The sequence below is a fragment of the Homarus americanus genome, unplaced genomic scaffold, assembly GCF_018991925.1.
Source record: "Homarus americanus isolate GMGI-L3 unplaced genomic scaffold, GMGI_Hamer_2.0 scaffold33468, whole genome shotgun sequence".
NCBI classification, from domain to species: domain Eukaryota; kingdom Metazoa; phylum Arthropoda; class Malacostraca; order Decapoda; family Nephropidae; genus Homarus; species Homarus americanus.
This window is the reverse complement of record NW_024714177.1, coordinates 2,051,804-2,078,932: the sequence shown is the minus strand read 5'-3', so window position 1 is coordinate 2,078,932 and position 27,129 is coordinate 2,051,804. Positions and strand designations below refer to the sequence as shown.

Here is a 27,129-nt window from a genome sequence, read left to right as displayed (position 1 = left end):
TGCATGCCCAGTACTTGCCAACAGTGCGTAACAGAGACGTGACCAATCACCCAAGCAGCTAACGAGCCTATGATTTGGTGAAGAGGATAAAAGAAAGAGAAAAGTAACAGACATGTGACCGATCGCCCAAGCGGCTAACGAGCCGATCAATGGTGAAGAGGATAAAAGAAAAAGAACTGTGTGTAACAAAAGTGACCGACCGCCCAAACGGCTAACGGGCCGATCAGTGGCGAAGAGGATGAAAGTAAGAAAGTAACCCCCAACAAGAGAATCTAACCTTGCACCCAGCCACCCATCAAAGCAAGGAATACTGTATATAATGAGTAAATACTCTTAACTGTTAATTGCCGACCTGGAATTTTAATTAAATTAATGGTTTAGATTATTGTACTTACAAGAATTTTTTAATATGTAATATATTTAAAGATTCTTGAAATTAAAATTAATATTTCGAGAAATTATATTTCATAACATTACACTGGTTTTAGGTTTTCCTGTGAATTATTCCGTTCGTTCTTATTTGGAAATACTACTACTTGGTGATTATTCCACTCGTATCCATTTACATTATGACAGAGAAAATACAGATCTTAGGGTGTGCTGGGAGTTAGCGGAATGTGAGTAAACCTCCAGTTCCAGCGCGAGGTGGCAAGAAGGGCGGAAAGTAATCAGCTGTTGTGAGCGTCAGCTGAGGCCGGTGACACCACACCTCCGCCTCACCCTCTCGGACACCTACTAGGACTGCCACACACACTCCATCAACATGAACTTTACAGAAGCTGTACGTGTTGCCCAAGAACAGTATCCCAAGAAAGTGACCAAACCAATTAAGTATGGAACGGCGGGCTTCAGATCCAGGTAATAATGTTTGGTGTTACTGGTGTGCAAGTGGAATGGGCAGTACAGTAATAGTTCACGGACAGCTGTGAGAGTGGGGAACTTTTCGATTATCTTTACTTTTCATAAATTAGAAATATAAAAGTTTCTGCCTTTGTTTTTGCGTAACTGGTTTGTATATGAAGAGACTAGGAGTGTTAGTTTGAAAGTAAATTACACGAAGCTTTCTAGATGGGAGTGTCTGGAATTTTTTGATGTGTGAAAGTTGCCCAGACGTGTGGAACCGGTTCAGGTGTTGAGTAAAGGTTGATTGCACTGAATTCTTGCACGTATTGCGGAGGAAGTCTTGTTGTTAGTTAGTACAGTATTTAAATCTACTGACACTCCCCGACACATTGTACCATGACGGGATATAAGCAGTGTTCGAAATGTACCCCCCCCCCACCCCCCCCCCACCTCATTTCGAACACTGGATATAAGGAGGTTAAGGGGGGGGGGGTGTGAATCATGTGCACAGTTTGGGTAACATTGTCTTATCCTCGGCTAACCTAACCAATTATAATCTATTCAAACTTATCCTAACCAAACCAGACCCACAACAGGTTCTGGGCTTCCATTTATTTTTTAGAAGTCAGCCCATTTCACAGGAAAATAAAAAATCTGGTGAAACTACTGTAAGCAAAATTGAAGAAGCCTGATGGCGTGAAGTTAGATAAGGATGGATTAATACTGTAAAATGTGCCGTACGTGATAAGGACAAGGGAAGTAGTGTGTGTCAGATATCTGGGGGTGGATGTGTCCGTAAATGATGAATTGAGTCGGGGATCTCTTCAAGATTAAAAACTCTCACTTGATCAGTTAGCACCTTATTGTTTAACCTAGCGAAACTTAAGAGAATAAGAAGTACATGATTGGAAAAAAGTTTATCAGTCATAAGTGGATGGTAGGGACTTGGGTTAGAGAGGAGAATCAGGAGGTAGATGGGATGGACATTTAGGAGACGGCAGTGATGAGTGAGTGAAGAGCATGATGGCAGAGAGTAATTTTGGGAGAACTTGCTCTCGGTGGGTGTCTTTTTTTTTTACGGGGATAAGCCCACCCGGGCACAGGTTACTGACCCACATCAGGGCCTGGGGGGCGAAAATATAATAATAATAATAATAATAATAATAATAATAATAATATATTATTATTATTATTATTATAATAATAATAATAATAATTATTATTATTATTATTATTATTATTATTATTATTATTATTATTATAATAATTAATAAATATTAATAACAAAACATACAAAAATATTAAACATAATCATTATCATAAATAAATACAAAATCGAAAAAAATAAATCAAGAGTGAGAAATGATAAACATTATGTATGTTGTATTGTCAAAGTAAGAGAAACAATTGAAACCCTGCAATTGTGTGTAAATGAAGCAGAAAGTCAGATCAGTAACCTGGGACTTGGTCACAATTTTCGTGATGCCATATGGCAGCAGGATCTATCATTAGACAACACATTATGCTTCCAATATCTTCCCAGGCGGTAGTACCTCCCTGTTTGATAGCTGCCTATCAAACTAGATGGGTACTTTATCATGTTGTGGACGGGAATGCTGTACCATAGCAGTGTAACAGTACACATTTTTTAATAATTTCTTTCACTTATCAGTTTACTGGCCATTGGTAAATGTTTACTTTAGGACACGCTCCTGAAGTAGTTTGGTGTGAACACGGACGCTCTCTACTTGAAGACAATAAGTTTTCAGACTGTTGTTTGTTCTAGGTTGTCAAGGGTGTTCTTGGACAAGTTCACAGGTGAGAACATTGGTGGTGTGTGGTGCAGGTGGACAGGCATGATGACTCTAGGCTGAACACTGTTTTCCCATCTGTGACATAACTGTCCAGATATGTATATGGCATTGAAGTACCCAATGAGTGCTGCTGCCTCATCTGGCATGGTGAAAAGAAGATATTGCAACCCTCTTTAACTTCTTCTGGAAGCAGGAAGGCTAGTCCATCCACCTGACTGTAAGACAAGTGAAAGTCCTTCTGCCTCAGACTGAGGCTTAAGTCCAAGTGCTTGAAACTGACACCATAGAGACTGTCAGGTAGTATTTTGCATATTTTTTTCTTGGTGAAAATCTCCATCATTAGGCATAATAAAATCCCATTGCCCAAATGTCAGTGGCCTATCCTCCTACAACCTCGGTATATGCACTCTATATGCTGCCCTTCTACCTCACCTTTTGTTTCTTGATGTTAATTTCTACTAATGTATCACTTAATACATATATGTACTGTACAATATTACAGGCATTTACCTGTATACAGTACTGTACATTACTTAATGGTTTATTTTCTATGCCATGTTGGTTAGGCTAGGTTTGTACTGTACATTTTCGTACTGTCCTTCATTATAGAAATTCAAATGCTGTTTATTGTATAGATAAATGTTTGTCTTTTTCAGGGCAGATGCATTAGACTTCATCATGTACCGGATGGGCCTCCTGGCAGGTCTCCGAGCACGTGACACATCATGTAAGTGTTCTGAGATATGTCGCTCACTTGATAACTGGAGTAGTTTTCCCTGCTTTAATTTGTGTTGATCCATTTAGATTCTCTAAATATTTTGGTCACAGCACATTTGTTGTTTATTTCATTCAATAACTGTAACAACTAATTTACTGTACATGTTAACCTATGTTAACCATAATAATTTTTTCAATATGTTCTCTACAACCTTTAAAATTTGGAGCTTAGATAACTATCTCCTTTATTAATCCAGAAAGGGTTTGTTTCTGATTATTCCAGATACTTGAGCTTGTAGCTTCTGTATTTATATAAACACTGTACTGTATAATAATCATATTGTTTGAAGAAAATAATTTCTTTATATATTGATCAGGCTCCTTGACTCTCAGATTTCTTTTATCCAGACATACTTCCTCTTATTTGTGTTATAGAAAGTTATTTTGAAGAGATGAAAAGATGTATTCCATTTATTATAGGTTGGAAAAAACATGTTTTTGGCATATTTTCAGAAGAGGGAAAGTATATACATACTGGAATAGTAATATAGCTAAATTTGACTCATAAACTGTGACCCAGAATGTATTAGCACAAATTTTGTGTATTGTAAAAATTTTTCAGCTGTAATTGGTGTTATGATCACTGCATCACATAACCCAGTACCTGACAATGGAGTTAAGTTAGTGGATCCCATGGGAGAAATGTTAGCCCCAGCCTGGGAGGTTCATGCCACCACATTGGTCAATGCCACAGATGAGGGCATAGCCAGTGCTCTAGAGGGGATTGTCAGTGAAGCTCACATTGACACCAGCAAGAAGGCACTGGTGTTTGTTGGTCGTGATACCAGGTAGGCTGTTTTGGTGTGCTTTCTTTTTACTAATAATCTTTTGATCAAGTTACTCGTGAAATAATTGAATATCTTGTGTTGTTGAAATTTACAAACAATTACAAAAAACACAATACAATACAGTACTGTAGATCTTTGTTCTCTTGATTAGTTCACCATTACAGTTTCCTTTTTACTTTTGATTGTCCAATTCAAAATATTGTTCATCCTTCCAACTTATTTTTAAGAGTTGTACATTTTATATTGTATTCTATATCAGTATCTAGCACTTTAGCTATGTCTAGGGGTCATGTCCAGGACTCATCTTGTGACTGGGATCTAAAAACTTAATGCGTTTAGTATATACAGTACTGTATTTTGATCTTCCTTCATCTTCATATTGTTGTCCTATAGGAGTAGGACATCCACTTAAAGGAGCTTCTCTATGTCAAACTTCTCCACAGGCCGAGCAGCAACCGTTTATGTGATGCAGTTATTGCTGGTGTTACTGCAGTTGGAGGAGAGTTTAAGGATTTTGGAATTGTATCCACTCCAATATTGCATTATGTAGTGACATGCTACAATGATGGTGGAAAGTGAGTACTGTATAGCACTTGTTTAGTATTTTCTAGAAAAATTGCACCTGATTATAGTCAGTGAAGTTTTTCACCAACTTTTCTATTTTCTATTCTGTTCTTTCTAAGAAGAACTGCATCATTCAACTCAAGTTTTCTCGTGCCCAATTCACCCTTGCCTTCATTTCCTTCACCACTCCATCAATAAATAAGTTGATAACTACAGAGACATTATAAACTTTTCTGCCTCGCTCCTACTTTCAGTGTAAAGCTTTCATTAAGTTCTTCATTTTTTTTTTGTACACACGCCATTTTTTTCTTGTAGATTGCCCTTTACTGCATCATATAACTTTCCACTTACTCCATAGATCATCTCCCCCCCACACTCCCTCTTGATTCTTCCTATCATTTCCTTCAGCTCTACTCCTGAAATCTTGTTAAATATTCTCAGGGCAATTTTCAACCCTAAAGGGACTACAGTATCTTGAATTGGTAATTGTTGGTGGTGAAGGAGTGTGTGGATGGTGGTGATGGAGGAGAGCATTGATGATGGCGTTGGTGGGTTTGATACAGATTCTTATTAGTATTGCATTGAGTCTAGAAATGATACATCTATCCATTCAAGAATTATGTTCAGACAATGTAAACTTTATGGACACACAGATGACATCATGCCATAATACCTTCATTGTCAACAGGCATATAAAAATAAAAATACATTTCAGATATGGTGAAGCTACAGTACAAGGATATTACCAGAAGATTTCCAGGGCGTTTAATAAATTACGTTCATCCGGTACTTCCAATGGCAACTATGACCCAGTGATCCTTTACGATGGAGCTAATGGTGTAGGAGCATTGGCAATGTCCGAGTTCTTGAATAACATGAAGAAGTCTTTAAATGTCACCATCTTCAACAAGGGAGAAGGTGTACTCAACCATTTATGTGGAGCTGATTATGTGAAGGTATGATAATTGGTACATTATCTGAGTTATGGATGATCATTTACCATTTGTCAGTTTACTAGGCGGTCAATCTGTTCTCTATGACCCTCATCATCCAGTGTTAGTACCGGAGGAAAGTGCATTTTGTAGTTTCCTTTTGTGTTAATTGGTGTACAGTAATATTTTTGGAGGAGTTGTGTGCTCGCTGATGTTGTGTAATAGTATGTATGGGAACTGTTCATAGGACTTAGTCACTGATGGCAGTTCATACCCCAGATCATTACAAAGTTTAATGCAAGACATCTTAGACACAAACCACTGACATTCTTAAAAATCATGATTTTGTCTCGCTTCCCTCAGCTTACTTGCCGCACTTAACATGTCTTTGAATTCTAATACAAAGGATTGGGGAAGAGTGTAAATATTGTTTGATTTGTTTAATTTTAAATGCATTGTGTACGTAATATCTATTTCAAAATATTTGTAAAAATAGTACAGGTGTCAAATTTTTACAATCTGTATATGTTCTTTGGAAAATATTAGAAGTTTAAAAAAATCATGTTATTTATATTAACTAGATCAATTTAAATGCTGATAGGTTCAAGGTGGAATTATATATTGTAGAAGTATTAGACTTTTTCAAAATACAAAAACTGGTAATTTTTCATATTTTTTAAGGTACAACAAAAATGGCCAGAAGGTGTACCAAAGACTCAGAATGTAAGATGTGTATCAGTTGATGGTGATGCTGATCGTGTTATCTACAGTTACCTTGATAGTGATGGAAAATTCTACATGTTGGATGGAGACAAGATTGCCACATTGGTAGCCGGTTATCTACAGGAGCTGGTAAAAGGTTCAGGTACGAGGCTAAAAATTTTCCTCTACTGTATTACCAAAACAAGACATGAGTAGATTCAAATTTGCCCATTATAGTGCAGGGGCTAGTTTATAGGGCACTTCTTGACATCCTGTGGAATGCTTTGGTTGTTTACAACAATTCCCCAACTACCTTATACAATTGTTAATACATTTCACAATGTTTCTACCCTGGTAATCATTTGCTTTATCCAGATAAATGAATGCCAGACATAAAAAACTCTTCATTCATTTTTCTTAATGCAAACAGTTGACCTACACATCCTCCATCTTCTCTGAGCTGACACTATACTTTCCCTAATACATTTATACTGTAATTACCTTAATAATGACTGTACACGTAACAGACTTATTTCTCTGTAATTCTTGCATTCATTTTCCCATATTACGGTAAACCCTCGAAGATCCGGTCCCAGTAAATCCGGATTTTGGAAGATTTGGAAAAAAAAATTGGGGGTTCTGGGCTAAGAAGCTCTCCCAAAACAGGGTGAAGGTAGTTTTAGGCTTCAAGTTTTTATCTTATAAAATATCACAGACTACCGGTAAACTTAGCAGAATATAACTTGCACTGCTGGAATCCATTTAAGATAGTAAATAAATTGAATATACTGTAGACATCATATACTTTACACAGGAGATAAAAATTGTAGTACTCTAGTTTAGTACAGTACATTTGAGTATAAAGTGAGTTCAGTAATATGTTGCTCAAAATTATGACTTTTTCACAGGAAAAAGTCTGTATAACTAACCCCATTAGTCAGGATAATATGTATACCCGGTACTGTATTTTTGTTGTTTATATATCATTACAGTATTTATCGTTTTTATACATTGAGAACATTTGCCAGAATATTCTGACGATCGGCTTTTCCTGACAGGTGGTCCCCACTTTTAGTCCGGATCTTCGAGGGTTCACTGTACAGAGGAATGTACATGTTCTCTCCCAGGCTTTTGGTATTCTTCTTGCCATCTTGCACAGTCTATACACTCTTCTCTTCCATTCTACTGCATCTGTTCTCCATATCTTATTCTTATTATTTATGTCATCCTATCCATTCTTTACATATCACTCTAAGGATTCCTTACGGTATGTCTTATCCCCTGCTTACTTATTATTTATTTTTGATGCATTTTATTCCTGTATCCTAAATCAGATAGTTTCACCTCTCTCATCAGTAATTTTAGTAATTTTCATTTTATGTACAGCATTCTACTTTCTGAACAATTCATTGTACAAGTATATTGAAATTTGTCAATGAGAATTTAGAAATCAATAATGTAATATCTTTTCCACAGGACTACAACTTAAACTTGGTCTAGTACAAACTGCATATGCTAATGGAGCATCTACTGCCTACATCACTGAGAAACTGGGAGTACCTGTGGCTTGTGCTAAAACTGGTGTTAAACATTTACATCATATGGCTTTGGAATTTAACATTGGTGTTTACTTTGAAGCTAATGGTCATGGAACTGTAATTTTCTCCAAGACTGCAAGAGAGGCTATTGAAACTGCTGCACAAGGTATGATATTGCGTGTTAGGTGATTTATTATGTAGAAATTTACATGATTACCAAAAATATTGTGGTTGGTGGCACACTTGTTTTTCAAAACCATGCTCAAAGTTCCTTTCATTTCAGCCAAAAATAACAGTGCAGAAAAGTTATCACAAGTATTAGATGTCATCAATGAAACTGTTGGAGATGCTATCTCAGACATGCTGCTTGTGGAAACTGTTCTTCATGCCCGAGGCTGGTCTGTCTCGGACTGGAATGATGCATACACTGATCTTCCCAACAGACAAATGAAGGTATTGTATACTGTATATTGATTTATAAATAATAGTCTGTCATCATAAGAGAATAAGAAATTTTTACTATCTAGAACATAGTAAGAAACAATTAAGAAATAAAAAAATATAGTTAGTGGTATTGTAATTCCCTATAAAGCACGGAGGCATCACAAAGGACAATCTCGTATCAGGAACAATGGGGGGGATTTAAGGTGAAATATATAATGAAAATTCTGAATAAATTTTATATTTTGCTCTCAGGTGACTGTTGCAGATAGGGCAGTGATCACTACAACTGATGCAGAGCGAGTATGTGTGACACCAGAAGGTTTACAGAACACTATCAACAAAATTGTTAAGGCCTTCCTGAAGGGCAGATCTTTTGTACGACCATCAGGAACAGAGGACATTGTCCGTATTTATGCTGAAGCTTCCACACAAGAAGAAGCGGATAATTTAGCAATTCAGGTTGCTTGTGCTGTGTATGAACATGCAGGTGGTATTGGAGATAGACCTAAAGCTCCATGCTAATATAGTAACTATTCTGTAGAGTACACAATACTTTTTAATTAAAAAATGAGGTGTCAGAAACTCGGACACCAGCTTGTATCAATTCAAAAAAATGTGGCAGCTTCATTAAAACACAAATGAACATATGAATTACTTTTAGAATTACATTACAGTATGAATGATTACAAGCATAGCAAAATTTGTTATACATGTATAACATGTGTAGTTATTAATTGTCACAGGCACCTGGAACTCCAGGTTACCATATGCAAAACACTTACAGTTCCACTCTGTTTTGCAAATGTGTGGTTAGACATCATAAACTCTACATTTTGTAACATTTAGTATTACTTTGAGAAAATGTTTGAAATGTGCTTAATGGCAAATTATTTATTCTCACTCTTGCCAGCCTTTACCCACGTGGTGCAGGGTTGCCAGCAATGTTGTTAATGCCCTATGTGCCTTCAGAATTTGATTTGGGTAAAAAGACATTCAGTCCACGAGTTGCGCACCATTTATGCATTGCAGGTGAAGGCTTTTCTATATTTTTATATTTGTCCAGCGCAGATTTGTTTACACAACCAAATAAAAGGTTTAGTGCTGCATCTCAGTTTTCTAAGATTGCTGTGCCCCGAGTGAGAGGGTTACTGTCCCAGTCTACCATGAGAATTAAATAAACTTTTTTTTTTAGTTGATAGTGAAATAAAAAATGAGGCCATTATGACTTTAAAAATCTATGGTAAGAAGCTTCCTTCCTTGAATGTTTATTTTTATTTTATGAAAATACGTATAACCAAAAGTACCTTAATTCAATTACAAGTCGGCAAAGTTAATACAAATACATATGTACTTTACTGAAAAGTAAATTCAAACTTCAAACTAATTAAAAAATGAAGATCTGATAATGCAGTACATGTAGTTGTATTCATAGGTTGTGACCATACAACCTGTTGAGATCTGTTGGCTTTGGGAGTTGAATTAAGGTCCTAGTCAACTCCAGTGCTACTACCTGTATTATAGTCCTTGATGCAGTATTGTTAAAAACCTGTTTGTGTAGAACTATTTACTGAAATAAATGGGATTTAGTAAACTTTACCATAACACAAACCTCACCCCTTATGTGTTGTAAGTTCTATCACTACACTTCAGTTGTATTTATATATTTTTCTCATAATATGGCAATGTCGTTTATGATTATGAATATTTCTACGAACCTGTGAAAAATACCCAGTAGGACGAAGTAGACAACTGAATGTAAACTCAAAACCCCTGAAAGAACATTAATAATTTGCATCATACAGGGTAATATAACAGAGCCAAATTACATAAAACTAAGCTTATGTCATTTGTAACCCTCCAAAATAAAATTTCAGAATGACTTTACAGAACCAAGTACTATAACAACAAACAGCTAACCTGACCTGAAACTACTTAAAGGAAAATGTGAAGTTTGATCATGTCACTTCTTTCACAGATGGCAATGCTAATGTATGAAGGGACGTTTTTATCCACCATGTCATGAGTGTTCTTGCTGACATCATTGAGCTCACCTGTAGCATGAAGAGTGGGTAAGAGGAAGATGAAGAACGAGGATCCATAACATTATAGAAATTTTATAAAAAGTCATACAATAAATAAAATTGGAACAAGATGATGAATAACAATATAAAAATGCATTGTAATGGTTATGATAATGACAGATAGAACACAAAAAACATGGTACCAAATAAAACTCCAATGAAGGTAGTGGAAACAATAAATAAATACCTGTATATAAAAAGAGATTTACAAGTACAGTGAGGGAACCGTGCTACAGGATGTTTCAAAATTCCTTTTCTATATAATTTTAAAATATATCTTAAGTTATTTCAATATGTATCCGGATATTTTCAATGGGAATAGCATAACAAACTACTATTTTTTTTTCTTTTTTTTAGCTGAGGAATATAATAATTAGAGGTACAGCACTAATGTGGGGTCGGTACGATAGTCAGGCAGAGGTACAGCACTAATGTGGGGTCGGTACGATAGTCAGGCAGAGGTACAGCACTAATGTGGGGTCGGTACGATAGTCAGGCAGAGGTACAGCACTAATGTGGGGTCGGTACGATAGTCAGGCAGAGGTACAGCACTAATGAGGGGTCGGTACGATAGTCAGGCAGAGGTACAGCACTAATGTGGGGTCGGTACGATAGTCGGGCAACATGTGTGTTTACGTCACGGTTGGCAGCCCTGGGGAGTCACTCATTCAAAACGCCTCTACAGCAGCCAAGCGGAAATATTTCTTTTGTTTTGTTCAGAAAGAATGTTAATATTGTGTCGTTTATCTCATTGATACAAATAAGACAAGATGGAGACGCTGGAGGGTGAGTCTGACGGTGTTTGTCTTACTTATTATATATAACAAGTAACTCCCCTACCAGTACTTTGTCGTCCTCAATGTTTGTCAGTCTAGATACTTTCATTATACTTCTCCCGATTTATTTCTTGTTATATTTAGAGGTATATAGTCTTTATAATTCATATTTACTTGCTTTGGGGGTGGAAATTAACGTAAAATAAAAGATAATGTAAGTAAATATGACAATTTTGATTCACTACTGAAGTATCCCCAGTCAGTGAGACAATCCACTCATGTCTGACAGTACTCAATGGTTTGTTCTTGCTTAAACTTTACATAGATGCATATTATTTCACTGATGGTGTGGAGTATATTGGAAGTTATGTTAATAGCTAAAAATATAATGAAATAAGTTGTTTTATGCATTATCTTCACTAATTATTGGCCATTATTCGTGCTTGTGTGGGTATTATATTTCATTAGCAACAACAGCAATCTGTGTCAGGGATACAGTTCAACTTCTGTACTTACAGAATTCCTGTATTTTTATTGTAAAAAAAGTTTGCAGCTACATACGGCATTTTTTTATGGTAATACAGTACTTTATACGTCAGCTGGCGTGTATTGTCTTAACTTTCAACAAAAACAAGGGCAAACCAAAAGGGTAAAATTATAATTTTGCTCATGCACCTATTTGGAAGTAGGTCAGAATGTTCAAAACACATCAAAAACCATCGGAGACATAATTTCAACATAACCTAACCCAACCTAACGTAACGTAAACTTGGAATCCTAAAATTCGCTGCATGACCGAAACAATAATACCACCAAAAGTAGGAGAGTTGCATTTCCTCCACCCATTTTTTTTTCTATTCATTAGGTAAGAAACTTTTCTTCTACTATACAGATTTTTCTGTTAGGTAGCTTGTTCCCATGAATCTGTTGACTAAAGTACTCTATTACCTTTAAATTAGCTTCATACTATTTTCTAATAAATATTTTTCAGCTATAGGGTACACAATTTCTTTCAGTTCCAATAATTGGCTTTGATGGTCATCTCATTTAACCTTTTAGACTTGTTGGCCTCCAGATAACCATCAGGTCAGGTAGAGAATTTACTTTATAATCCCTGGTGCTGCACAGTTAGGCAAGTGGCTGTTTGTGCAGCAGCTAAATTGATCTGATGGGAGAGTATGCAGTATACCTTCCTCCAGAATGTACAGTAAATAGCCCCAGGACAAGAGTTTGTCCCAGGGAGTGTTCTAGTGGTGGAATCTCATAGATTACTCATCTCTCTTCTTCAGGCTTTAAATGAGGTTTCATACTTCAGTCTTTTGTTTCTTCTAATCAATTTGTATCCCTGAAACCTATATCTTTTACTATTTGATTATTTTGCAGGATGTGTGTTGGAGGACTGGGCAATGGCTCGCACTTCTTCTGGAGTTCCCTACTTTGTTAAGTGAGTAGCGCTCTGTCTGTGTTCAAATTTTGCTGAAAATATTGTTTAAAATTGCAATGGGTTAAAGATCAATAAGGTGACTGACAAGAGCTTTATTACTTTACTGGGACACTATCTTGCTAAACTTGCCCAACAATGAATACAGTATATGATTCATAGTTGTCTCTGGTTTTGAGGTGAGAGTACAGTACAATACAGTGCAGCACCTTGGATGTACACTATGTCTTCTTTAAAGCAAATAACTTTCAATAAATACAGTAAGTACAGCTTAATACAGTACTGTATATCTAATATTTTTCTTTATAGAGAGCTTCATATTATTGTTTATATCTTTAATTTTTGTAAAAAAAAATTTTTTGCCTTGAGGGTTGATAGTTAATGGTATGAGGTTATGTGAATGGTAAAAAACAAAAAATATTTATACTGCTCATGAAATATGTTCTTGAAACCTAAATAAATGAAAGATGTGAATATAACTTTGTATATGAATGATTTATAATACATTTTTGGCACTTGTTTAATTATCGTTTCTTCCCCAAGTCACAGTCGTGGAGTTACACAGTGGGACCACCCAGAGTTTGTTCGCATTTTAGAAGAAGTACAGTCAGTCAACTCAGTGAAGTATGCAGCATATCGTACTGCCTGCAAATTGCGCCGTCTTCAGACAAGGCTCAAGTGTAAGTTGTGTGTTAAAGTTTAAGTGTAAAATAGGTTTTCTACTCCTGTTTTCTTATTTATAACTGGGTGCTAGTTACACATTAATACACATGTCAAACCTGACAGGGTTTTGCCACTAAACCACTGGGCTGCCTGGCCATGGCCTTCCCAGAAAAGGGGAATTTAGGATCAATCATCTCTTGAATTTTTTATAATTTTGAAAAAGAGAATTCTCATTGCAAAATTGTTGGTGAAGAGAATTTGGGGGAGGAAAGTTATGTGCTGTTCTTTATTTATATATTTTCTTTACAGTTCATGAAGTTTCCCTCCAGAGTGTAGCTTCAGCTTTTGATGGCGCTGGTTTGCGAGCAGCAGAGAACAGTGACCTGGTTGAACTGAAGCAAGTGGAGCAAGTTATTCATAAGTGTCTGCGTACAACTTACAAAAACCGCCACATGCACCTCTCTCTTGCTACCCAACTGATGGTCAACCTCCTGCTTAATGTCTATGACTTGTAAGTTATGGTCAACCTCCTACTCAATGTTTATGACTTGTAACTTTGTTTTATTATTTGTTAGCAAAGGTTTTATGGATGATGAAAGGCAGATGTAATCAGCAAAGGTTAAATGTTTTTTAAGTCTCTTGTGCTATTAAATATTATTGCAGAATGACATATTTTATTTGGATTTGTGAGGAAGTGGATGCCTTGCACTGTTGTCCTTGCAGATCTATGGATTTTTTCTTAAGTGTTCTCTACCAGTCACAGTTTAGAGTTCTGTGGCCACCTGCACAATAGTCAACTCTGAAATGTTTATACGACAGAAGTTAAATTTCAAGATACAATACTGTATTGTCATCCGCTGCATTACAAAAGGAGTTTGATCCTAAAAGGTTGCTTGTATTGGGAAAAACCATAACACAAACAGAATTTCCTATTAACTTATGAATATATAAACCTTTTAAAATATATGTTTACTGTAAAATTGGTTGGTGTTAAACTTGGTGGTAGTGCATGCTAGGTGGTGGAATGGGAGTTATTATCTCGCCTCACTTTCATCAGCCCACTGTAAAACTGCTGCTACCACTCTCTCTTAATGGCCTCTTTCCAGACATCTTGGACAAGGGTGACACTGCACAATCTTGAATATGAGAAGTCTGAAAATCAAGAGTGTACTTTACTGTAAGCAAGCTGAGTCGACTTGTTTACATCAAACAGACTGGGCAAGTAGCAGTACGAAACACACTGGCTAACACAGTATGCATGCTTAGACAAATTATACAAAAAGTTTATATCAGCTCTCTCTCTCTCTCTCTCTTTGTGTGTGCATTTGGAAATTTACCCCATATCAGTAGATTGAATTTTCACTCCATTTCCTGGATTTAGTGATCGTAAGCAAATTCCATATGCGTGAAATCCCATTCGATGACCCTTTACAATATCAAGAAGCAACATGAAAACCTGTTTTAGGCTGATGAGTGATTCAGGTGAATGTACAGTATCATGAAGTGTAAAACCAAGCATGAAGCTAAATCAGCCAAGCATGATTAGTTTGTTTACACTTGTAAGTATGTAAAGACAAAGAAGAATTTGGGGTAATTACATGCAAGGTTTCAGGTCTCTAAATTTCTTGGTCTTGGAGCTGTGGCAGTGACTGACTGACTGAAAGACTTGACACATACATCACACAGGCTCTTATTATTATAGATGAGCCTTCTTCCATTGGTTGTAAGTGACTTAACAAAAACTTCATATGTTTATCAGGGGTCGCAGTGGGATGGTACAAGTTCTAGGGTGCAAAGTACTCCTTGTAGTTCTATGTGGAGGTCGACTGCAGGAGAAGTACCGCTATCTCTTCACACAGATAGCCGATCACAACAACTGTTGTACCAGGTGCAGTATTTACATTGACTTATATTGTGCTTCCATTTTATTTTGGACAACTAGATACAAGGGTCAGTCAAAACATTTTGCACTTCATTGGTGAAGCGATGCAGTATGGTTTTAAGTTATTTTTTAACAATTGAGAAGATACCTTTGTAGGCTTTAGAAGTAACTGGGTATATGCATTATACAGTTGTTTTATAGTAAATGCTCCCTGCTGCTTGTCATCAAGCCATCACAAGATATACTTTCTTGGGAAGATATCACCCTGTCCAGTAGAAAATTATATACTGTACTGTACAATACATGTAATTGAATATAAACCCAAAGCATTGTTTCCTTATTAAACAAATGGTATTTAACCAGTAATAAAATTTTGCTTGTACAGTATATTACTAAATATCCAAAATAATCTGCATTGTTTATTTATTTTAGACGGAGATTAGCTGCCGTGCTTCGTGATTTGGCTCGTATTCCAGAGTTACTGTCTGAACAACCATCATTTGGCCTGTCTTTAGTGGCAGCTGCTGTTGAAAGTTGTTTCAAAGAGGTAAAATATTTAGCTAATCAGTCACAGTATTTAACTTTTTTTTCTCTCTCTCGCTCTCTCTCTCTCTCTCCTAGAAACAAAGTTTGTTCTGGAAAAATTTTATTATATCATAATTAGGATAGGAGAATAAAAGAAAAATAAGCCATCAATTTAGACCTGAATGTAGAAATAAGAACTTGGATGATACTTGGATAAAATATCGTTATTATCTTTGTGTAGTACAATGTATTGTAGTGTACTGTACTGGCCATTATATCATAGTTCAGTACAGATGTATTACTAAGCTGTGAAGGGAACATATTTATCTTCAATTACTTACAGCTTTCATCTTTTAATCAAGTTGTTTATATTCTCTAACAATATAAGTAACATTAATCCTGGTAGAATCATGAAAACATTGGTGTAAAGCAAATGATATTTAATGATAAATATTGTAGTACAGTACACAGTGAATTACAGTGCCCAGCTGTAATCATGTATTTACTGTATTAAGGTACATCTGCTTCAATCAGGGTTAATTGTATTATGGAAATTTGGGTGTTATTTAATTTTGTTATGGAATTTCATCTTTATTTATATAGGTTTGTGCAGATAAAATGTCCAGTTTGCATTGTGTTAAATACAGTACAGGTATTACAGATGAATAGTAAATGTTACATTATGTGGATGATGATGTAATTATGGTGTGTGTGTATCAGGTGGAAAGTGAAGTGGGAGTGACAGAGGAGGTTCTTCTGGCATGGCTGCTGAAAGAGCCTCAAACTCTGGTGTGGTGGACTACCTTGTACAGACTCACTGCTGCTGAGTTAGGTAAGTTATTGGCTTCCTTTGTTTAATTTTTCTTAATTGCCTATTCAGGACTCAAACATGGTCTAATGCCATTGAAAATTAGATCTGAGCCATTAACAGCATTTCATATTTTTTTTTTTCTAAATTGTTTTTCAACAGGTCATCAATGAGTAATATATGAGATACAAACTTCTAAAAAGTAAATACCAGTACTTTACCTTGGGGCTTGATATATTTAATTGCAGAGGAGTGCACCCTGTCCCTGTAAACAATGCCAGATAATACTTTTACTGTACTGTACTGTAAATAAACACACACAGTCAACTCATTGCTCAAATTTTATTTGATCCCATTTAAGTCAGTGGTTAATTCCAAGATCCAGTAAGGCTTCATGTTTGGTTGAAACTTTTCCAGTAGACATGCAATGAAAATCTCCCTTGGATTTATGCACTAAACTTATTCCTCCTCCCTAATCATAATGTAGTTGCTTCTTGCAAAGTATGGGTTACCTGCAGTTTATAATCATACTGTAGATGGAGGATGGAATCCTGGAATTCCATTTTATTGAGAACAGGATGGCTGACTTAGTTTCTTTTCCTCATCCATAGGGAGTTACACAAAGTAGTTAATAGTGACAGTGTGTACAAATGGGACTCCACTTTCTGTGTTGAGAGGTGAAGTAGGATGTGAACACTGTATATCTGCATTCCTTGCCTTAACTGGTGACAACTACATCACTGGAGGACCTGATGAGCTTCTGTTGTCTTTGTATAGCTAGATGTTTGTACAGTATTTCCTCACTGGAAATATGTGACAAGTGAGCATTTTCATGTGAGATTGGCAGTTGTAAAGCTCAATCGACTCACTTTGTTCTGAGTCATAAAATGATATCCAGTAGCTATCAGAATTCAGTCTTGCAATTTTAGAAATGATATAAGTACTGTACTGGTAATTTCACTTTCTTCCAAGGGTTGAGATCCATTTATTTGCTTGCAAATCAAATTTTTAGTTTATAAAGATTTTTCAAAGTCCTTTGGAGAAAATTCGAACTCCTTTTGAACTCTTTGATAACCATATTTAACAATATTTAACTATTACAAGCATATACAGCGCTTGTATGAAAGATGGCCAACCTTGTTTTTGGCTGACAGTTCAACTAAACATTATTAAACATGATACAAAAATTTTTTTTATTTATTTTTTTCATTTAAAGATAAATTTGGTATGCCTTAACTTTTCAGTGTGTCATGATGTGAAATGTGGGGTGTGCAAGCAGCGTCCTGTTATTGGTCTTAGATATCAATGCTTACGATGCTTGGGATACAACCTCTGCCAAGACTGCTTTCTTCATGCTCGAACTTCTCGTAATCACAAGTTATCACACCCTATACAAGAATATTGTCATGAGGTGAGAACAAATATAAAGTCTAGTTCTACTGCCCCATGAATCATGAACTGTCATTGTATAGATACTTTTCATAGTGTTCAGGGATAAACAATAAAACCTCTTTGTCCCATCAGGCAAGTATGGAACTGTCTTTATCGGTCCTGTTAGATAGAGTCTTGTCCAAGTTTTTTCAACACACTGATGTTGGCTGATCTGCTCCTAACACTTGTTTCTAATGTAAATACAGTAGTAAATATAGTGCCTCTGAGTTGAAACTAGGCCCAAGATGAGTGAAAAATGAGTCCTCACTTTATGATATGCATAAGCTCTTAAAAATATATTCCTAACCTTCAGAACATTAGTGTGTGACATGAGATTATTACTAATTTATTTATTTATTTTTTCAATCTAATTTTCTCTTAAGACAAATGGTAAAGAATGGAGGAGGGCCCTGATGAAGATATTGAAACACCGACTGAGTGGTCGTCAAGGATGTAACAAGCAGCGGTACTTAACAATAGCCTCTAACCCTGAAGCTGGCTGTAATATGTGAGTCAACTACACATAATTTGCTATAACACTTAATGATAATCTGTTCCAAATCATTGATGTTTCACTTCTCTTTAGTTCAGATTTTTGTTGTTGTACATAATGGTTATTAGCATAATACTATGTCCCTTTAACTTCAGAAGGTAGACATCAAGTACTATATGTCGGAAAGCATGATGGATATTCTATTAACTATTACAAACCCTTTCCCACTGTACTGAAGTGCTCATCCCCTGGTCTCTGCTGAATTTTCTAGGCTGGTACAATACAGTAACTGAGTTTGCAGTGGTAAGGGGGGTTATCTCATTTTGGTTTTACCCAATAACTGATATCAGATAATAAAGACTAACCTGCATAAGCGTGTAAAATGGCCATAAAATGTTGATGATGATATTCAGTGGATCAGAGTTCAAATTTGATTGATTGTTGATTGTTTGTTTAATCTTGGTATGTACTTGTACATATAGACCTTCAATATGGAACTTTGACAGCATGCACCTATAACAGTGACCACAAAACATGATGAAGTTAATTGTAGCATGTCTGTGGTTGCTCTTGGTAGCTATTTGTGGTTTACAATGAGGGTTTAAAGTGGGGTCCACATGGTTACCACTCAAATACTTGGGTTTACAAAGCAGAGAAAAACATATTGTATCCTTTTACATTACTGTATGGGTAATACAATAGGCGGAGACACAGTGAAGTGGTCCGAGCAAGAGTGGATCAAATCATGGCATGTGCCTGTCATCTGGGTGTTGATGAACTTTCCTTGTGTGGACCATAACCCTAACATCAATCTGATATACAGTACCTTGACACACATGTTAATTTTGTCTGTTCTTCCTTTCCCCTATGACTTGCATCATAACTTTCAGGTTTTTCACTCCCTGTACATTTCTACTACCCACTCAAACAGTCATCTCTCAGAATGTTCCTGTCTGTATTTGTGAAGTATAAAATGAGACATTATAGGTATACAATTTCCAACATTTTATATGAATGATTCTATTTTGTCTAGGACTAGTTTGTTGTGTGAGGGTGGAGCAAGAGGGTCATGGAGTGAGAGCAGTGAAGAGGATGAGGAACTTCTATCACGCACCATTTTACATACTTCCCAGGACAGCAATTCTTCCTTTTCTGAAGAAGGAAGTGTTAGAGATAATGGACAAAGGAACTGTGGCAGTGGCAACACAGCGGAGCCAACTATTTTACCAACCTCTCCCCGACATCAGATACACTCGGTCATAATGCACCTTGAAGAGGGACACAGGTAGAAATTAATACTTAAGTTTGATCATTTACATACTACCAAGTTTTGTGCTAATGTATTTTCTACATAAGATATCTGTCTCTCACATCTCTATACCTGTACTATACAGTCTCTCCTCGAGTTACGACGGGGTTCCGTCCCTACGACCAGGTCGTAAGTCTAAAAGGCGAAAATAATACATAGAAATTCTAAAATGGGTGTCTCTTATTCTTCCCAGCTCCACGAGAACTTTCACTTTTACGCTTGCCAGCCATTTTAAATGGAATTAACAAAAAAAAATTGTCAGTACACAGCTCGATCACTAACGTCGGGACTCGAAAATACGTAATGTGAAAAATATTTTATACGACCATGGCCGTCATGTGTCTGGGGTGTTGTAAGTCGAATATGTCATAAGTCGAGGAGAGACTGTATTATGAAAATTATTTCCTGTACCTTAGCTCATGCAAGTTCTTCCTCACACACCAGTCCTTTACGGTTTGAATATCCACAGTCATAGGAGTTACTTCAAATATTTATTATACAGTGTTGCTTAGGTTTTACAAAGGGAAACAAGACTTATTACAACCAACTTGATAACATTAAAAAAATTGCCCCATTTTTTTTTCCAAGGTTTTTGGTAAAAAAACCCAGTTTTTGCCAACCCTGTAACAACAAATTTCATAGTAACTTACATTAAGTGGAAGAGACAGCCATTTATGACTCTAGGATATGGAGGTGTGGAAGGAGAACAGGATCCCCCTCTCCACATTTGCTGTTCCATGAGAATAAGCATTTAATGGATAGTGCAACTTACAGTTAGTCTTAATGTTTACTCTGAAGGGCACAGAGAAGGCAGTTAGGTTTAAGAAACTTAAAGGTCACTTATGACAACCTGTAGGTTATAAATTTATATTTAATTCTTTAATCCTTTATTTAGTTATCTTGTCTTTAAATAAAACAATTTGTATTGGTGTCACTTGTGGGTAAAATTGATGAAGTAGTACATCATATTCATAGTCTTCCTTCTTGTAAAGTGATTAATTTTGTATCTTATATACTGTACTCAGACAACTGGAGGAAGGTGGCTCACAGGGTGTTGATGTTGTTGATGTGGAAGAACATTCTCAGAAGCTGTACATACAGATCAACAGACTCAAGGCCATCTTGCAGGTATACTTGTATATTCTTTGTTCATGTCAGCAGACTGTCATTTACATCCACTAATTATCTGGATATTTCTTAATTGTGATTGTTTGTTCTTTTTATTTGGTTTTATTCATGAGACTATTCTGGTGATCATTTTGTATGTTTTATAACCAAGCATGGAGTAGGTGACTCATCTAACTGTCAACAAGTTTACACTTTGACAACCATAGTGTCCAGGTTTCCTGACATGTGTAAATAAGACTAAGTTCCAGAAAACTATCCAAAACATACCCAATTATTCCCAACACAAACTTAGCCCTTAAAAAGGAGGGTCTGGGAAGCATCAGTTACCAAACAGGTTGAATGCTCAGTCTTCATCATAGCACTAATGTATTTCACTTTGGTTACACAACAGACTTCACAATCAACCCCTTCAGTTCCAGTCACCTGACTGCATCGAAGAGCCTTCCTTGCTTCATTTTAGGAGTTTGTGATTCTTCCAACACATTTGGACATTTACCTACGAGTAAACCATTTGCCGTGCAGTCCTATTTATCTGTCCATTCCAGATGAGTCAAAGTAAAGCTTGTGAGTTTGGGTTCCTTACTCTGGATAACCATATTCATTATCTTAGTCACAGTGCCTGTTTTAAGGACCTTATTTGGAAAAGGTTTTCACAGCATTACTGGAGTTCTTTACCATATACATTCATTGTGTGTAAGGATTATGTCCTGTCTTACCTCCCTGAGGTAAGAGAGAATTCTATTGATATGGGGTCTAAAAGTTAAGGTTATTATTTGGCAAAAATGATCTTTGCCTTCTCATTAATAGGTCAACAACTGTTACAGGCCTAGCTTAAGAAACTTCTACACGTGTATACTTTCCCATGTACTCATCAGAACTCTTCATGGACTGCTCATGGAAGTTGAAATCTAATTGTTTTGGTAGTGTCCACTTACCTATTCACCTATGCTTATCAAAATTCACTCCATCCAATGTTGGAATATACATCATGCAGACTGGAAAGCACTACAAATAAGGTCTGTTTGTTCTTGGTTCTATCCACACAACAATATAATAGGAAAGTCAGAATGAAAAAGAAATTGTCATTATTACATATGTTCTTTTCCTTGGATTTGTCAGAGCTATAACTCTGGGTCAGATGCTGGTAGAAGTGGAAGGAAGGCAGGCACTGGTGCACAGGTTGAAGGAAGAGGACTGCCACGTCTTGAGAGCACCCCAATCGTAGGGGAGCGTGGACTACTCCTCAACCTTTCCCCTATAGCTACTCAACTCTCAGCTGATGACACAGCTGTGATGGATAACAAAGAGAACCATATGGTGAGTTAATTAATATCTCTTTCTCTCCCATTTTTTCCCTCCTCTACAACATGAATCATAAAGGTGAGACATGAGTAAGAATATGATTTTCTGTCCTTACCCTTTACTAGGTAAGGGCAGTTATCTTTGGTTCTTTTCATTTTCAAGTCTAAATCTATAGGACAATTCAGTTAAAAAATATTTTGTTGCAGCTTTCAGTAAACTACTGTAAAAGCGGTTGGAGTACAGATAGGCTAAGGGGTTTGGATTATCCAGATTTATTGATTAGGGAAGTCCAAATTAATGGGATTCACTAGATATTATGGCTTGTCGGAATTAATATATCACTTAGCCTCATCTTACAGGTAGAAAACCCTAAGGAGACTCCATTGAAATCTAACCCAAGTATCCGGTCCATGAGGATACCCTTCATGTCCTATGAGAAGAACTTATCTCCAACCTTGCCTGATGGTCAACCACAGATGGCACAAGGTGAGCAACTTTCACAGTTCGAAGGGATTTTGTCATATCATTTTCTGTACAGTACTAAATCTGCTAATAAATTCTCGGTTTATGGTGTGGCAGTGTTTGATATCTTTCATTTGTGGTGCAGATATTGGTGGCCCAAAAGTTGTGCCCCAACCATCAAGGTTGCCCAGTTTCACAGAGGTCAACTTCAGTGATTTGACATCTTTGACTTCTGCTCCAACCTCATCACAAACTTCTCCAAGAGTTTTGCCCCAGGAAATGAATGGAGCAAGCAGCTGTCAAGACGATGCAGCAGTAGACGTCAGAGAGGAGTTGGAGAACATCTTGCGCCAGCTTGACCAGATATTTCCTCTTGCAGAATCAGACAGTTAGTACTGTAGTAGTATATTATTAAAAAACTTTCTGAGCAATAGTTTATTATTTTATTTTTTCTGAAAAATATTTTATTAAGCTTTCTGTCTCAGAATTACCTGATGCTACTCTGGATTATTAGTCAACATAACAATGTTCATTATTAATCTACACAGTGTTTGAAATTTTCCCAACAGATCACAAGGTGGTGACACCAGACAATGGTGGTGTTGTAGAAGCAGCGTGTGAACTGGGTGATGTTTTAGCAGAATATGTTGGTGTTGTTCCCAACCAACAATAGAGACAAAGATATGTGAATATGTGCTACTGTTTTATAAATTATATATGTACTGTATCTTTTGATAGAGGTAATGCTTAGATTAAGCTCACTACCTCAATACTAGTGCCACCTTATTGTGTTCTGAACATAGTGGGGTATTGCAAATGTAGTTATTTTTACGACTATAACTGGACCCATCAGTTCTAACAGAAAAGTGTCTAGATGACATGGGTGTTTTTTACTTTAAGAAGAAATACCACAAGACCATGATAGTTTCTCTTGGAAAACTGTTCTTTGCTTCATTCATAGAAATGAGATCTTACCCAGGATTTACATTTTCATCTTGTGTACTATTTGTCATTACCCATTACACAAGTCATTTGAACTACGAAGATTCTGATGCATTTTTTTTCCTGTTGATTTTAACAGATTATGATAAGTTTCACTTTCCATTACTATATTATATTGTGTCAGGGGGTACATATTAACAATAGCCATGTACAGTACTGGAGTCACATTTACTTATTCAAGGTTAGTATTTTAAACAGCCCATTTGATATTTTTAGGTGCTCTCTAAGCATAAGTTGCCACTTTATGGGACATGTTTTCAACTGTGGTGTTAGAGTAAGAGTAACCCTCACAGGTATGATATTCCGATTACTGTAGTTGTCAACTACAATTGAAAAATTAATTGATTGGAGTAACCAACAGGTTAGGTATGTGAAATTGGTTGACAGTCAGAGATGGAATTTTTCGTCCTCCACGTAAACTCTACATTGGGAGACTTTACATGCTTCTTAAATTTTGAAAAATATTTATGGAAACTCATCAGAATGTCCGAATGTTTCTCACAGGTTAAGTTACTATTCCATCTAATGGTGTTTCATGTGCATCCAGGTTTTAAAAAGACATACCGGTATTCTTTGTTTAGTAAGAGTTCATAACAATTGTGAATTTAACCTAACTGAGCTCTCAGGTATACTGTATACAGGAATGAAGTAAGAAATTAACTTCAACTAAATTCTTGTCCAAGATGATTTTATAACAGAATTGACATTGATCAGGTCCTTAATTCAGCTAACAAAATTTCGAGGAGCTCTGGAGTTTCACATGTAGGAATCATCCATTTCCTTGTTTTCTGTGAATGAAAGTCAAACATAGAATAAGAACAGCAACACATACCATCTAGTAGATGATTATGAAACCCTGGTTGTTCTACACAGTAAATATTGTACATATACAGTATACAGTACAGTATATGAGTAGAGATGCATTAAGATATGAAGGGAACTTGTTACAGGTCTTTGGTTAATGAGGTGTATTTCTGTACACATGACCCAGTTTAGTCACATGTCAATACAATTCCTAATTAGAGTTTAGTTCAATTCTGTCTAGGAATATAGCAGTATAAATGACAACTAGAATACAGTACCTAATCCTTTTTAAGAAGCTTCAGGAAAGCATGCACATAGTTAAACAATCTTGTGTTAATATAAACAAGTAAAAGTTTCAGGTACTTGTCCTGCTTCTTCCTTTTCTCTCTGTTCATTCTGTTGGTAGATAGCCATGAGTAAGGCTGGGTAAGATTTGTCTCTGCCTATAACTGTCACTGTAACTGGTGCCTGCAGTTAAAGTGGTCATGAATTTATCTGACTGTTCATGAGCCCTTCCCAGGCTCATAGTAACTTATCATGGATCATGAATAATACATCATTTTGTACAGCTAGAGAAAACCAAAGGTTTAAAGGTTTTTAGTTATGTAAAATTACATTCCCAAGTGTATGATTGTTGAGGAGCATTTAGGGCTTAGAGGAGATATGGATTGTATGGGCCAAATGTTTGAGTACAAATGCTCAGAGATATGTGATGACTTGCATACACTAGTTCTATATGTGCATAAAAAGTAAGGCCAACAGAGATAGCATACATTACCCTAATTGTGCTATTGAACAGGAAACCCCCATACTTGTCGTGTCATTTCAGTGTTTATACCCATTTTTATTTTATGAACTGATGGAGGGTCCCATAGTAAATCCTCATCCATAATTTGAAGAATGTAATTAAAAAAAAAATGCAAATTATTTATTCAAGGTCACCTTTTTTAAGGTACCCCAAGGGGTCTTCACTGTTAATTCTTATAGCAAATTTTGATTTTTAACATGCAAAAAAAAAAAAAAAAATTGGAGATCCATTTAATTTTTGTTGTAGTTTTTTGTATTTAACATTACTTTCTGGAAAAACAAGATATCTTGGTGAAAACTGTCATTGACTCTTTTGATGTGCCATTTATCAAGGAATCGAATACATTAGGTCCTATACTTTTACAGTGCTTTCCTCCAGTTACCACAAATAATGGGGTGATATTAATCTTGGCTGAGATATGCTAATTACATTGTAGGCAGTGGTGGGGAAACACAGACAGGGTTATTTAAATACTGTACCTATACCTGTACCTTGCAAACCTCTGTAGGAGTGAGGTAAAAATTGTGGCATCAGAAAAGTTTTGTCATACCAGGTACTGTACATTTCTAAGTAGTTTTGCCTGGCCATCCTGGGGTACCTTGCACTCAATCATGTTTAATCAGAAATGAGTTGAAGATATGCATATTATATAATAATATTCTAAGCTAGAGGCACAGGCAATTGTTCTCCATATATAAAATAATTAAATTACACAGAAATACATTGGTTACCACAGTCCCATACTTAGTTTTATGTGTGTTGTATCAATTTACATAAATACATATGAAAACTGCACATTCAAAAAAGGAGTAAATAATGCTCTAAGTAAAGCAAGTGACCTGTGAAGATGTGAGTGTAATAACTGGGGCAGACTGTTGCTTTGAGACTCCACACCACCCTCCTATTTAAATTGGTGTGCTGTGGCCCACAATTGGAGTAATGCAAATTCCCTATGAAGTTACCACATGTATATTACTGTATCTTGTGTAATTACTGTATGATTCTTGACCATCTTAAGTGTCTTTATATTTTAATTTCTCATCGTCAGGTTCTGTGATTTTCTTCCATACCCGGTATGTTTCAGCCAAATTGTGATCTTGTATGGATAGCGTCTAATTTAAGATTTTTTGTAACAGTCTTCTTCATAAATCTGTAGTGTAGTTCTTTTTTATATTACAGTACAGTATTACCAGTATGTGTCAATATTATGTTGGTATTGAGTAAAGAGAGGTGGAGTAGTGTGATAAGATGAGGGTGTTGGGGTGTAAGAGTCTGTCAACTGCCATCTGTTCCTAGGCCAACCAGGACAATATAACTTTTACCCCTCATTTAACTTTCCTTTCCACTCCTGTAAAATTGGAGTTTATGAGTCCTATGATATTCATAATACAATTTTTTTTTTTAAATTAACGAAATATGGCAAATTAATGCCTGTAAATCCATGTACAAATGTTTACAGATTTTGTTTTGTGCCTTAATTATCCTTAGTGCAGACTGCTGTAAGACTGTTAACAGTGGCCACACATTTGCCATCACACATTATATGTTTAACATGTTAAATATATTTTTAAATTGATGGACTGACTACTGCACTTGTGTACTTTTTCTCATATAATCATTATAAGGTAGAGATATATTTTATCAAAACAGTATACTTTATAAAAAATCAGTATTTTAAACACTGTATATATCAGTAGAAGTAGAACAATTTGTGGCAATCTTTTCTCATATATATATATATATATATATATATATTATATATATATATATATATATATATATATATATATATATATATATATATATATATAT

At 35.9% G+C, this 27,129-nt stretch overlaps 2 protein-coding genes across 2 annotated transcripts; both read left to right on the top strand.

Moving 5' to 3' along the window:
• The first annotated feature begins 654 nt into the window (after positions 1 to 654).
• LOC121876661 (phosphoacetylglucosamine mutase-like) lies at positions 655 to 9,993 on the top strand. The gene is made up of 9 exons (XM_042382000.1): positions 655 to 858; positions 3,314 to 3,384; positions 3,997 to 4,222; positions 4,666 to 4,797; positions 5,502 to 5,742; positions 6,400 to 6,583; positions 7,897 to 8,124; positions 8,242 to 8,411; positions 8,655 to 9,993. Exons 1-9 carry the CDS (start codon positions 764 to 766, stop codon positions 8,922 to 8,924), a joined length of 1,617 nt encoding a protein of 538 aa, XP_042237934.1. The 5' UTR covers positions 655 to 763; the 3' UTR covers positions 8,925 to 9,993.
• An 829-nt stretch (positions 9,994 to 10,822) lies between these two features.
• On the top strand, positions 10,823 to 27,027 carry LOC121876658 (dystrophin-like). The gene is made up of 15 exons (XM_042381986.1): positions 10,823 to 11,269; positions 12,643 to 12,703; positions 13,244 to 13,380; positions 13,673 to 13,874; positions 15,123 to 15,251; positions 15,678 to 15,792; positions 16,491 to 16,602; positions 17,823 to 17,989; positions 18,393 to 18,517; positions 19,536 to 19,787; positions 20,837 to 20,939; positions 22,059 to 22,256; positions 22,601 to 22,727; positions 22,849 to 23,091; positions 23,273 to 27,027. Exons 1-15 carry the CDS (start codon positions 11,254 to 11,256, stop codon positions 23,374 to 23,376), a joined length of 2,091 nt encoding a protein of 696 aa, XP_042237920.1. The 5' UTR covers positions 10,823 to 11,253; the 3' UTR covers positions 23,377 to 27,027.
• Positions 27,028 to 27,129: the final 102 nt, after the last annotated feature.

Excerpts from the sequence above, each read along its gene's own strand:
- LOC121876661 (XM_042382000.1), top strand. The coding sequence starts at position 764 with ATGAACTTTACAGAAGCTGTACGTGTTGCCCAAGAACAGTATCCCAAG. Across the intron at positions 4,223-4,665 it reads TTTGTTGGTCGTGATACCAG|GCCGAGCAGCAACCGTTTAT; the intron begins GTAGGCTGTTTT and ends ACTTCTCCACAG. Across the intron at positions 5,743-6,399 it reads GTGGAGCTGATTATGTGAAG|GTACAACAAAAATGGCCAGA; the intron begins GTATGATAATTG and ends ATATTTTTTAAG.
- LOC121876658 (XM_042381986.1), top strand. Across the intron at positions 15,252-15,677 it reads CACAACAACTGTTGTACCAG|ACGGAGATTAGCTGCCGTGC; the intron begins GTGCAGTATTTA and ends TATTTATTTTAG. Across the intron at positions 22,257-22,600 it reads ATAACAAAGAGAACCATATG|GTAGAAAACCCTAAGGAGAC; the intron begins GTGAGTTAATTA and ends CTCATCTTACAG.